The following is a 12,779-nucleotide window of genomic DNA, read 5'->3' on the forward strand; positions in this document are numbered from 1 at the left end:
CGCTCTAAGCTCCTGGTTTTCATTGGAGGTTTGGGGGATGTGGGTGAGGCAGGAGGGCAAGGGTGGACTTGGCTGGGGTGGGAGCAGGCAGTACCTAGTATGGAAGGCCTCACATTAATTCTTTTTTGGACTTTTAGGGTGGAAGAGGAAAGGGGAAGAAGGCGTTTCAGGCCTGCAATGTATTGTACTTATTTTGGGGGGCTCGGTGTTCACGCTGCAAGGCCTACTCAGGAGCCATTTTCTTTCCCTGTAATTGCTGTATGCTTTGAATATTATTGGTAACTGCCAATATGCTTTGAATATTGCCAGTTAAGTTAAAACTATATAGGCATACATACCCATATAACTTTGTAACCAAACTGGCAATATTCAACCTAGCTGAGTAAGTTTGCCCAGATAACTTTATTTAGGGATATTCATCAAGCTGTTTATCCTGATAATTTAGCCGGACAAGTTATCCATTACACTGTATTTTAAATATTGACCTCTCTATGAATAATAAAATTCAGTGTAATAAAGAACGATGGAAACAACTTGTAGAAATAATGGAAGATTCCAGAAAGAATCTCTTCAATACCGACCTACAGGAAACAGAGATCTAGGGGACCTAGGAAAAGATGGATCAATGGTGACCTGCAATGAAGCAGGAACAGACAGTGTTGCCTAATCCGATGATTAGGTTGATGATGAATCCAAGAAAATATGAGGCACTGACCTAGCTCTTCACTAGACTACCTACTCCCTTTGCAGCCTTTTTTATAGTAAGATATCTAGTTGTCATGAGGAAGTCATTGTATATGACTTACATTATTGCCTTGGTTTTCATCCACTTTCCTCCTTTCCAAGTATTGTAGTATATTACTTTGATGTGGCCCTCCTGATAGAGCAACTAGTGCACTTTGAAAGTTGTACAAATTCTTTCACATAGTAACATGTTAGATGTTAGCAGATAAGAACCATTTGACCTACTCAGTTGCTTGGTTTTGCCTTGCTGTAGTTCCATGTTCATCTCATTTATTTATTTATTTATTTATTAAAAAATATGTAAAGCCCACGAATATCCAGAGTTCAAGGTGAGGAAGAATAAAACATAAAAATAATAAAATAATAAAACAGACAAACATTTGGAGACACCATCTCACCTGGGCAAAGAGCATGCTGGAAACATACCTTATGGGCTGGATTTTCAAAGGGTTACACATGTCATATGCACGCCAGGCCTGTTTTCAAAAGGCCCGGCAACACACGTAAAGCCCCGGGACGCATGTAAAGCCCCGGGGCTTGCAAAAAGGGGCGGTCCGGGGCGAGGGCATGGCCAGAGGCCTCCACACGGCTGCTGTGCCTGGGATCGCGTGCCGGCAGTTGGCCGGCGCACGCAACTTACTTCAGCCCCAGGGCTGAAGTAAGTTTTGAAACAAAGTTTTGAAACAAAAAAAAGAAGACAAAAAGGTAGGGGTGAAGGAGTAGGGAAGTTCCCCCCCGAGTCTGCTCTGATTTTGGAGTGGCCTGGGAGGGAATGGGGGAAGGCAGCGTGGCTCGGAGCGGGCTCGGCGCAAGCAAGGTGCTCGATTGTGCACCCCCTTGCGCGCGCAGACCCCTGATTTTATAACTTGTGCGCAAGTTATAAAATCGGACGTACATGTGTGCGCACTGGGTAGCGCGCGTACATGTGCGCCCGCACGCACCTTTAAAAATCTACCCCTATCTGTTTATTGAGACAGGTGACAAGGCTTGCTGGAACAAAAATGTTTTTAGAGCTTTCTTAAAGCAGTGGATATCATCAATCATATGTGACCAGGCTTTGTTTGCATTTTTGGACTCCTTCCCATGCTATAGCCTCACCTTTTTGTGGGTAATGGCTCAGGGATATAAATTGCCCTGTGAGCATGTGCAGAGCCAGAGGGTGAGGAGTTTGCAGTGTGGTTGGTCTTTCCTCTCGACCAGAGGACAGAGCAGGAGGGGTCTTTCTGCAAGCCTGGTGGATTGTACCCAAGGAGAGTAGAGATTTTGAGAGCAGAGTGTTCAAATTTGAAGGTTTGGAAGATTTTTTGAAGTTTTGGATTTTGAATCAGTTTCCTGAGAGAAGGGCAAACCCCCAGGATCTTGGAGGGCTGGATTCTGGATCTTTCACCTTTGCAACCAGTCTGCAGCAGAGGTTGGAGATTTTGAAAACTTGGAGATTTTTTCAGAGACTGTTGGAGTTATCTATTGTTGGAAGAGCTATATTTGAACAAGGGGAATTCTAGAGTTGGACACTGGCTCATTTGGGAGAAGAACTAGGGGATTTACCATGGACATAGTGATTATTGCTTTTTGATTATGATTTTGTTTGATGCTGTTCTAAATTTTTTCCATACTGGTCTGGATTCTTATTTTCAAACTAAGTAAATTTTTCTTTGAACACTATTCTTGGATTCTGTGATTATTTGCTACTTGAACCTCCAGTGGAGAATACTTCCCACCTGAGAATCCCACTGTCAGTGATCTGGAAGAGTGGGGTGAATGTAAATTTAATGGCTGTGTCCACGACTGCACCAGGGACCCAGGAGGTTAATCCTCTTCTCTAGCAGATGAGCCCTACTGTCTCCAGGGCTTCTTGTAAGAAAAGGCGTGTGAGAAAAGGAGAGATCCAGGACATAGAAGAGCAACCTGGTGAACTTTGTGACCCCCTAATTTTGATGCATCCACAAAGGGTGGAGTTACATATACATATAGGGTCAGGGACACTATTCCACAGGATAGGACCGGCAATGGAGAAAGCCCTCTCACACATCTCAACAATCTGGGCGAGCCAAGGAGAGGGCACTTCGGGCAGGCCACACTGCAAGGACCTGATTACTTAGGAAGGTTTATAGATACTCAACATAGCATTAGCCCAGGGAGAGGTGTTTATTCTTAATAATCTATGAACCAATATAGCTACTTTGCTTTTTATTCTCCACTGGTTGACTTTGTCTCTCTTTTTGGGAGTCTGATGTAGCTGTACCAAAGCTCTGTGCATATTAGCTTTATCCTCTCCCATTTGTGTCCTTCCAATGTTTCATATGCTTTAGCACATATAGTTCTAAAACAGGTCCAGCACCTAGAATCCCGGATGCATGCATTCCATCTCACACTCTCCCACCTGCAGAAGCACCTAAGTGATAGAGTGGGAAGCCAAGGCCCCTTCCAAGGGTTGCAGACATTTCTTGATGACCAGAGAAGCCCTAAAGACCGGCTAGGAGCAAGCAGTCCAACAAGAAAATATGTTGGCCAATGGGCTTTGAGACTAGGGATCTAAAATATTAAACGGCTAAATGATTAACTGGTAAGTAAAGTTTGACCATTTAATATTAGCTGTCCAACTGCAACTGAGGGAGGGAGTTCTGCCGCAGCTCATGTCTTACTGGCTTGCTGCATAGCACCCATGCCTGATTGGCTGGGCTGCTATTCCTTAACCTGACCAGTGCATATGTGTGGAGGCGTATCCCATATCATGGGGTGGGGTGGGAGGATGTGGATGCAGCTGCCTTCAGTCTTACTGTCTGAATGGTTAACAGTTTAAATTTCAGTAGTTTAAATGGTTAACTTTTAAAACAATTATTTACATCCTTAATTGCTAGCTCAAGACTTTCTTCTGCCCATTGAAACAGCTCTGCTTATTTAAGTTCCTTCTGCTAAGATCCCTGACTGTGCAAATGAATGCTCTTATTTGTGCAAATTCTAACTAATTATGGCTTCTGCTTACTTGTCGGATGGGCTCTCCAAGGACTTCCAGTGTCCCAGGGTAGTTCTCAATCAGAGAGACATGCAAGTTGTTCTCAGCTCGGCGAGTGAGCGCAGATACGATGGCATAGGCCTGCTCCAGCAGGGTGCAGTTTTGACGATTTCTTGCTTTGTTGCGAATTAGCTCCTGAATTTAAAAACAAAACAAAACAGAAGTTCATACAATTTCCAACATTTTCTAAGTGCAGGACTCCTCCAATCAGTGGGAGCACTGAGATGAGAGAATAACCTTGCTGGTGGCTGAAAAGAATCGGCAAGTACTGCTTGGAGAAATTTTCATAACTTAAAAGTATTGGAGAGAAAAAAACTATTGGAGTATATTATTTATGTGTGTTTTGTTTTAAATAGGTAGTCAGAAAGGCAGGCAACAAACAGAAGTTTGTGTGTTTACATTTCCCAACCCTCCCACCCCTAGCTCATCCTTTAATTTATAGGCAGGTGACACTTTCACACACACACACACACACAAATCAGCCTTTTAACTTAAACTCAGAAATTCCCCACACCTTATCAAGAGTTTGATCATTCCCTTGTAGATCACTACCAGATATATAGTGAATACACTAATACATTTAAAGGACCCTAATTGTACGCATTCCGTAGCAACCTAAAATTTACCTAGGAACTGAACAAATTTAAGATGAAGGCAGCAGTCCAGCAGCAAGAGGGGAGGCCTCCCAGTCTTTTCCATCAAATATCACATGTATGATTTTTTACCCGCCGGTGAGAAATTGTACATGTGCATCTGATGCAAAGAGCTCCTGGCTCTCAGAGAATGAGTCCAATCTCTGGAGGCTAGAGTGGCAGACATGGAGGAGCTAAGGCAGAGAGATATATAGATGACACCTTCAGGGACATACTAGCCAAGTCCCAACTCAAGTCTGGCAGCCTTGGTGCTGCCTTGATGCTCTCATGATCGGAGAGCATCAACCTGGTGCAACAGGAAATGATACTGTAGCAAGGACCTGCTCTCTAGGTGGTGCATTGTCCTCTTGCATCGAGGATGTATCTCCCAGGGCTACTGCCCAGGAGGGAAGGGTTAGGTCGGCTATCATAGTTGGTGATTCGACTATTAGGAATGTAGACAGCTGGGTGGCTGGTGGGCATGAGGATCACCTGGTAACTTGCCTACCTTGTGCGAAGGTGGCGGACCTCACGCGTCACCTAGATAGGATTTTAGACAGTGCTGTGGAGGAGCCGGCTGTCATGGTACATGTGAGCACCAACATCATAGGGAAATGTGGGAGGGAGGTTGTGGAAGCCAAATTTAGACTCTTAGGCAGAAAACTGAAATCCAAAACCTCCAGGGTAGCATTCTCTGAAATACTCGCTGTTCCACTCGCAGGTCCCCAGAGGCAGGCAGAGCTCCGGAGTCTCAATGAGTGGCTGAGACGATGGTGCAAGGAAGAGGGATTCAGTTTTGTAAGGAACTGGGGAACCTTTTGAGGAAGGGGAGTCTTTTCTGAAGGGATGGGATCCACCTTAACCAGGGTGGAACCAGGCTACTGGCGCTAACCTTTAGAAAGGAGATAGAGCAGCTTTTAAACTAGAACAAAGGGGAAAGCCAACAGTTGCTCAGCAGCGCTTGGTTCGGAGGATGATATCTTCAAAGGATACTAATGAAGCATTAGAATTAGGGCATCCCGACAGTGAGGTTCCAATAATAAGAAAAGTAATCACCTGAGCTAAAAGATTCCTTCTTATCCTTGTCAACTGAAAAGCAGAATGTAAATACAAACAAAAAACAAACTTTGAAATGTTTGTATGCTAATGCCAGAAGTCTAAGTAAGATGGGAGAATTAGAGTGTATAGCAGTGAATGATGACATAGACTTAATTGGCATCTCAGAGACATGGTGGAAAGAGGATAACCATTGGGATAGTGCTATACCAGGGTACAAATTATATTTCAATAACAGAGAGGAGCATCTTGGTGGTGGGGTGGTGCTTTATGTCCAGGATGGCAGAGACTAAATGCACAATCAAATCCTTATGGGTAGAAATCCCTTGTGTGTTGGGGAAAAGTACAGTGATAGGAGTATACTACTGTCCACCTGGTCCAAATAGTTAGATGGACAGTGAAATGCTAAGAAAAATTAAGGAAGCTAACCAAATTGGTAATGCTTCGGTGTTTACTGAAGAGGATGTTGGGGAGGTACCCGTAATGGAGAAGGTTTTCATGGGTAATGATTCAGATGGACTGAATCAAATCACGGTGAACCTAGAAGATGTGGTAGGCCTGATTGTCAAACTGAAGAGTAGTAAATCACCTGGACCGGATGGTATACACCCCAGAGTTCTGAAGGAACTAAAAAATGAAATTTCAGACCTATTAGTAAAAATTTGTAACTTATCATTAAAATCATCCATTGTACCTGAAGACTGGAGGATAGCAAATGTAACCCCAATATTTAAAAAGGGCTCCAGGGGCGATCCGGGAAACTACAGACCGGTTAGCCTGACTTCAGTGCCAGGAAAAATAGTGGAAAGTGTTCTAAACATCAAAATCACAGAACATATAGAAAGACATGGTTTAATGGAACAAAGTCAGCATGGCTTTACCCAGGGCAAGTCTTGCCTCACAAATCTGCTTCACTTTTTTGAAGGAGTTAATAAACATGTGGATAAAGGTGAACCAGTAGATATAGTATACTTGGATTTTCAGAAGGCGTTTGACAAAGTTCCTCATGAGAGGCTTCTAGGAAAAGTAAAAAGTCATGGGATAGGTGGCGATGTCCTTTCGTGGATTGCAAACTGGCTAAAAGACAGGAAACAGAGAGTAGGATTAAATGGGCAATTTTCTCAGTGGAAGGGAGTGGACAGTGGAGTGCCTCAGGGATCTGTATTGGGACCCTTACTGTTCAATATATTTATAAATGATCTGGAAAGAAATACGACGAGTGAGATAATCAAATTTGCAGATGACACAAAATTGTTCAGAGTAGTTAAATCACAAGCAGATTGTGATAAATTGCAGGAAGACCTTGTAAGACTGGAAAATTGGGCATCCAAATGGCAGATGAAATTTAATGTGGATAAGTGCAAGGTGATGCATATATGGAAAAATAACCCATGCTATAATTACATGATGTTGGGTTCCATTTTAGGTGCTACAACCCAAGAAAGAGATCTAGGTGTCATAGTGGATAACACATTGAAATCGTCGGTTCAGTGTACTGCGGCAGTCAAAAAAGCAAACAGAATGTTGGGAATTATTAGAAAAGGAATGATGAATAAAACGGAAAATGTCATAATGCCTCTGTATCGCTCCATGGTGAGACCGCACCTTGATTACTGTGTACAATTCTGGTCGCCGCATCTCAAAAAAGATATAATTGCGATGGAGAAGGTACAGAGAAGGGCTACCAAAATGATAAGGGGAATGGAACAACTCCCCTATGAGGAAAGACTAAAGAGGTTAGGACTTTTCAGCTTGGAGAAGAGACGACTGAGGGGGGATATGATAGAGGTGTTTAAAATCATGAGAGGTCTAGAACGGGTAGATGTGAATCGGTTATTTACTCTTTCGGATAGTAGAAAGACTAGGGGACACTCCATGAAGTTAGCATGGGGCACATTTAAAACTAATCGGAGAAAGTTCTTTTTTACTCAACGCACAATTAAACTCTGGAATTTGTTGCCAGAGAATGTGGTTCGTGCAGTTAGTATAGCTGTGTTTAAAAAAGGATTGGATAAGTTCTTGGAGGAGAAGTCCATTACCTGCTATTAAGTTCACTTAGAGAATAGCCACTGCCATTAGCAATGGTTACATGGAATAGACTTAGTTTTTGGGTACTTGCCAGGTTCTTATGGCCTGGATTGGCCACTGTTGGAAACAGGATGCTGGGCTTGATGGACCCTTGGTCTGACCCAGTATGGCATTTTCTTATGTTCTTATGTTCTTAATTGAAGATTTCAATTACCCCAATATAAACTGGGTAAGTGAAACATCAGGGCATGCTAGAGAGATACAGTTCCTGGATGTAATAAATGACAGTTTTTTGGAGCAACTGGTTCAGGAACTGACAAGAGAGGGAGCAATTTTAGATCGAATTCTCAATGAAGTGCAGGATTTGGTGAAAGAGGTAACAGTGGTGGGGCTGCTTGACAACAGTGATCATAATACGATCAAATTTAAATTAATGACTGGAAGGGGACAGAAAATAAATCCATGGTTCTAGCGCTAAACTTTCAAAAGGAAAACTTTGATAAAAAGAGAAAAATAGTTAGAAAAAAACTGAAATGTGCAGCTACAAAGGTAAAAAGTGTGCAACAGGTGTGGACATTGTTAAAAATTGCCATCCCGGAAGCACAGTCCAGATGTATTCCCCACATTAAGAAAGATGGAAGGAAGGCAAAACGATTACCAGCATGGTTAAAAGGGGAGGTGAAAAAGACTATTTTAACCAAAAGATTTTCATTCAAAAATTGGAAGAAGGATCCATCAGAAGAAAATAGGATAAAGCATAAGCATTGGCAAGTTAAATGTAAGACATTGATAAGACAGGCTAAGAGAGAATTTGAAAAGAAGTTGGCCACAGAGGCAAAAACTCACAATAAAAGCTTATTTAAATATATCCAAAGCAGAAAGCCTGTGAGGCAGTCGTTTGGACTGTTGGACAATCAAGGGGTTAAAGGGAACACTTAGAGAAGATAAAGCCATCACGGAAAGATTAAACAATTTCTTTGATTTGGTGTATACTGAAGAGGATGTTGGAGAGATACCTATTCCGGAGAAGGTTTTCATGGGTGATGATTTATATAAACTGAACCAAATGAAGGTGAACCTGGAAGATGTGGTAGGTCTGATTGAAAAACTGGAAGAGTAGTAAATCACCTGGATTGCATACACCCCAGGTTTCTGAAAGAACTAAAAAATGAGATTTCAGACCTATTTCAATTAATTTGTAACCTATCATTAAAATCATCCAATGTACCTGAAGACTGGAAGATGGCCAATGTAACCCCAATATTTAAAAAGGGATGATCCGGGAAACTATAGACCAATGAGTCTGACTTCAGTACCGGGAAAAATCTTGGAAACTGTTATAAAGAATAAAATCACAAAACATTTAGATAGACACAGTTTGATGGGACACAGCTAACATGAATTTACCCAAGGGAAGTCTTGCCTCACAAATCTCCTACATTTTTTTGAAGGGTAAATAAACATGTGGACAAAGGTGAACTGGTAGATGTAGTGTATTTGGATTTTCAGAAGGCGTTCGACAAAGTCCCACATGAGAGGCTTCCAAGAAAACTAAAAAGTCATGGGATAGGAGGCGATGTCCTTTTGTGGATTGCAAGCTGGTTAAAAGACAGGAAACGGAGAGTAAGATTAAATTGTCAGTTTTCACAGTGGAAAAAGGTAAACAGTGGAGTGCCTCAGGGATCTGTACTTGGACCGGTGCTTTTTAATATATTTATAAATACTCTCGAAAGGGGTACGATGAGTGAGGTGATCAAATTTGCAGATGACACAAAATTTTACATAGTAGTTAAAACTCAAGCGGATTGTGATGAAATGCAGGAGGACCTTGCGAGACTAGAAGATTGGGCTTTTAAATGGCAGATGAAATTTAATGTGGACGTGCAAAGTGATATATATATAGGGAAAAATAAACCTTGCTGTAGTTAAACAATGTTAGGTTCTATCTTAGGAGTTACCACCCAGGAAAGAGATCTAGGTGTCATAGTGGGTAATACATTGAAATCATCAGCTCAGTGTGTTGTGACAATCAAAAAAGCAAACAGAATGTTAGTAATTATTAGGAAGGGAATGGAAAATAAAAGGAGGATGTCATAATGCCTCTGAATCGCTCCATGGTGAGACCACACCTTGAATACTGTGTGCAATTCTGGTCACCGCTTCTCAAGAAGGATATAGCTGCCCAGGAGAAAGTGCAGAGAAGGGAGACTAAAATGATAAGGGGCATGGAACGGCTGCCCTATGAGGAAAGGCTAAATAAGTTAGGGCTGTTCAGTTTGAAGAAGAGAGGACTTAGGAGGGATATAACAGAGGTCTACGAAATCATAAAAGGACTTGAACAAGTTAATATAAATCGGTTTTTTACTCCCTCAGATAATAGAAGGAGCAGGGGGCACTCCATGAAGTTAGCAAGTAGCTCATTTAAAACAAATCAAAGAAAATTCTTTTACACTCAGCACATTGTTAAGCTCTGGAATTCATTGCCAGAGGATGTATTTACAGCAGTTAGTGTAGCTGGGTTTAAGAAAGGCTTGGATAAGTTCCTAGAGGAAGAATCCATAAACTGCTATTACGGTATTTAATAAGCAATAGTAGCTTTGATCTATCTAATGTTTGGGTACTTGCCAGGTACTTGTGACATGGATTGGCCACTGTTGGAAGCAGGATGCTGGGCTTGATGGACCCTTGGTCTGACCCAGTATGGCAATTCTTATGTTCTTATAGTTTATTTTATGAAAGTGGGATCCATAGATTTTTATTTATGAGCTGTACCCTCTCCTTACCCTAAACCACTTTTGACAGATCTCTGAGAATCACAGCACTGATGAACCACATAAAAATGTGAATAAAATACCACTCTTTGTAATACAAGTGTTAACCCTCATATATGAGCAAAAGGCACAGACGCTAAAAGCGTTTTCATGAATTGTTCACTTATTTATAATAATGCAATTTTTGGTTGCAAAGTGTAACAAATATGCCTGCTCCACACATTTAATCCCGGGGTTTTAACACTTGATAGTATATGCCACTGTGTTTTGACACATTTTGTTACTCCAACGCCATAATAAACTTTAAAAGACACTTATCCTTTGAAGTAGCGCTAGAGCATTTAAAACATCAGCTCTGAGACTAGCACTGTGTCTCTTCATGAAGGTAATTGTATAACTCCTTGCACTGCAGTAAAAGCTGCACGTACAGTGCGCACACAGACTTTAACGGGGATTTTCATAGCAAACTCGCACACCTAAGATTGCTTTAAAAATTCTTCCTTAACTGGCCAGGTATGTGCGGAGTTGCCCATGCACACAAAGTTACACCTTATTTGGAGCAACCTGGCATGATAATTTACATTCATATTTTCCAAAATATGCGATGTGCACAAATCACATCCCCAGCCCAATTCCACCTTCTGGAATATCTACTCCCAGTGCATGGAAAAGTACGAGTGAAAATGGGTTATACTTGTGCTTTCATTCACCCTGGCCCCCCGGTTGATTTTCAAAGCACAATGTACACGCTTTGAAAATCAAGGTCCTACTGACTTCTATGCTGCTGCACGAGCTGGACAGTGATACACAAATAAAATGGCTGCCATCAGCAGGACTGCACAGTCTCCAACGCTGCTCCAACACCCTGGGTAGACTCCAGGGTGTTATGCCCTCACTGAAGAAATAGCCATGTGCAGCTCAGCATTACCTTAATTAAAAATGTCTATGTTATTACCCTCCAACTCTACCCCCCCCCCCCCAAAAAAAAAAAAGATCCATGTTTGTTTTTGACCTCACTGGACAAGCATTCAGCATCTTTTTTTACCTTTGCATCACAATTCATTGGAGTAGGGAGGGACATAAATAAAATGTAAGATACAGTTTACCTTGATTATAGCTTGATAGTGCTGGATTCTTGTAATAGGCTTCTCTAGATAATGCTGCACTGGAGGTACTGGGGGCTGAGAGGGATCATCTGTGGTTAACGTGTCATCAGAATATTTCTAGGGGGAAAGAGAGAACAAAAGTAATATCTTAAAAAGAAAAAAGTCACATACAGATCCCCTCCAGAGATCTGCTCACCATGCATAATCCTTATTTAAAGAGAGAAGTAAATGAGGCCTGAAGAACAACCGTCCTGTCTCTAGATATTAAGTTGCCATTTATGCAGGTTACACCTGCCAAAAGAATAAGGTTATAGAGGAGGTTCTCACAAACCCACAAGCATAAAAACAAAAATACCTCATCCGTCATTTTCGATTTCTTGGCTATTTTAATAATTTTCTGATGATTAATTGGACACACAAAAAAAAATAAAGTCAAATGAGCCCTGAGAATTGGTAGCCATGTAAGTTTACAAAAGCCTTCTACTCCCACGAGACTTTGCAGGTGGAGCGGTCACAATGCACAGAGCTGGCAGGAGTTCAGGAAGAGAGGACACTTGAGACATAGGGAGGGTAATTTTTCAAAACCATTTCCCCAGATAAAACAGTGCTTTATCCATGGAAATGGCCTAATACAAAATTGGAAGACTAGATGCTTGCTCAGCAAGGAAATAATCTACAAAGCTGGCACCGGTGCTTTTTAATATATTTATGACTGATCTGGAAAAGAGTACAAAGAGTGAGGGGATCAAATCTGCAGATGACACAAAATTATGCCGAGATGTGAAATCACAAGTGGATTGTGATAAATTGCAGGGGCACCTTGAGAGAATGAGAGACTAAGCATCCAAATGGCAGATGAAATTTAATGTAGACAAGTGCAAAGTGATGCACATGGGACAAAGTAACCCACACTGTAGTTCCATGATGTTAAAATCTATATCAGGAGTTACCATCCAGGAAAAGGATCTGGGTGTCATCATGGATAATACTTTGAATTCCTCGGCTCAGTGTATGGTGGCAATCAAAAAAGCAAATAGAATATTAGAAATTATTAGAAAAGGAATGGAGAATAAAATAGGTAATGTCATAATACCTCTGTATTGCTCCATGGTGAGACTGTGCCTAGAGTACTGTTTGCAAATTTGGTCACCACACCTCAAAAAAGATATAGCTGAACTGGAAAAGGTATAGAGAAGGGCAACCAAAATGATAAAGGGGATGGAATGGTTCCCTTATGAGGAAAGGCTACAGAAGTTAGTGCTGTTGAGTTAGGAGAAGAGAAAGCTGTAGAGCAATATAAAATCATGAGTGGAATAGAGTGGGTAAATGCGAACTAGTTGTTAATGCTTTCAAAAAATACAAAAACTAGCGAACACTTCATGAAGTTTGTAAGTAGCACATTTAAAACAAACTGGAGAAAATTATTTAT

The 12,779-nt window shown here is 41.4% G+C and overlaps 1 protein-coding gene across 11 annotated transcripts in view; it reads right to left on the reverse strand.

Moving 5' to 3' along the window:
* Window positions 1–12,779, reverse strand: part of OBSCN (obscurin, cytoskeletal calmodulin and titin-interacting RhoGEF) — a 745,212-nt gene that overhangs the window by 212,403 nt on the left and 520,030 nt on the right. For all 11 annotated transcript variants that reach the window (XM_029588301.1, XM_029588307.1, XM_029588308.1 and 8 more), the window contains 2 exons: window positions 11,351–11,467; window positions 3,728–3,892 (listed from right to left, as the gene is read on the reverse strand). In XM_029588301.1, coding sequence (XP_029444161.1) covers window positions 3,728–3,892; window positions 11,351–11,467 — 282 coding nt within the window. The remainder of the gene's footprint in view (window positions 1–3,727; window positions 3,893–11,350; window positions 11,468–12,779) is intronic.

This window comes from Rhinatrema bivittatum, chromosome 2 (genome assembly GCF_901001135.1).
Source record: "Rhinatrema bivittatum chromosome 2, aRhiBiv1.1, whole genome shotgun sequence".
NCBI classification, from domain to species: Eukaryota; Metazoa; Chordata; class Amphibia; order Gymnophiona; family Rhinatrematidae; genus Rhinatrema; species Rhinatrema bivittatum.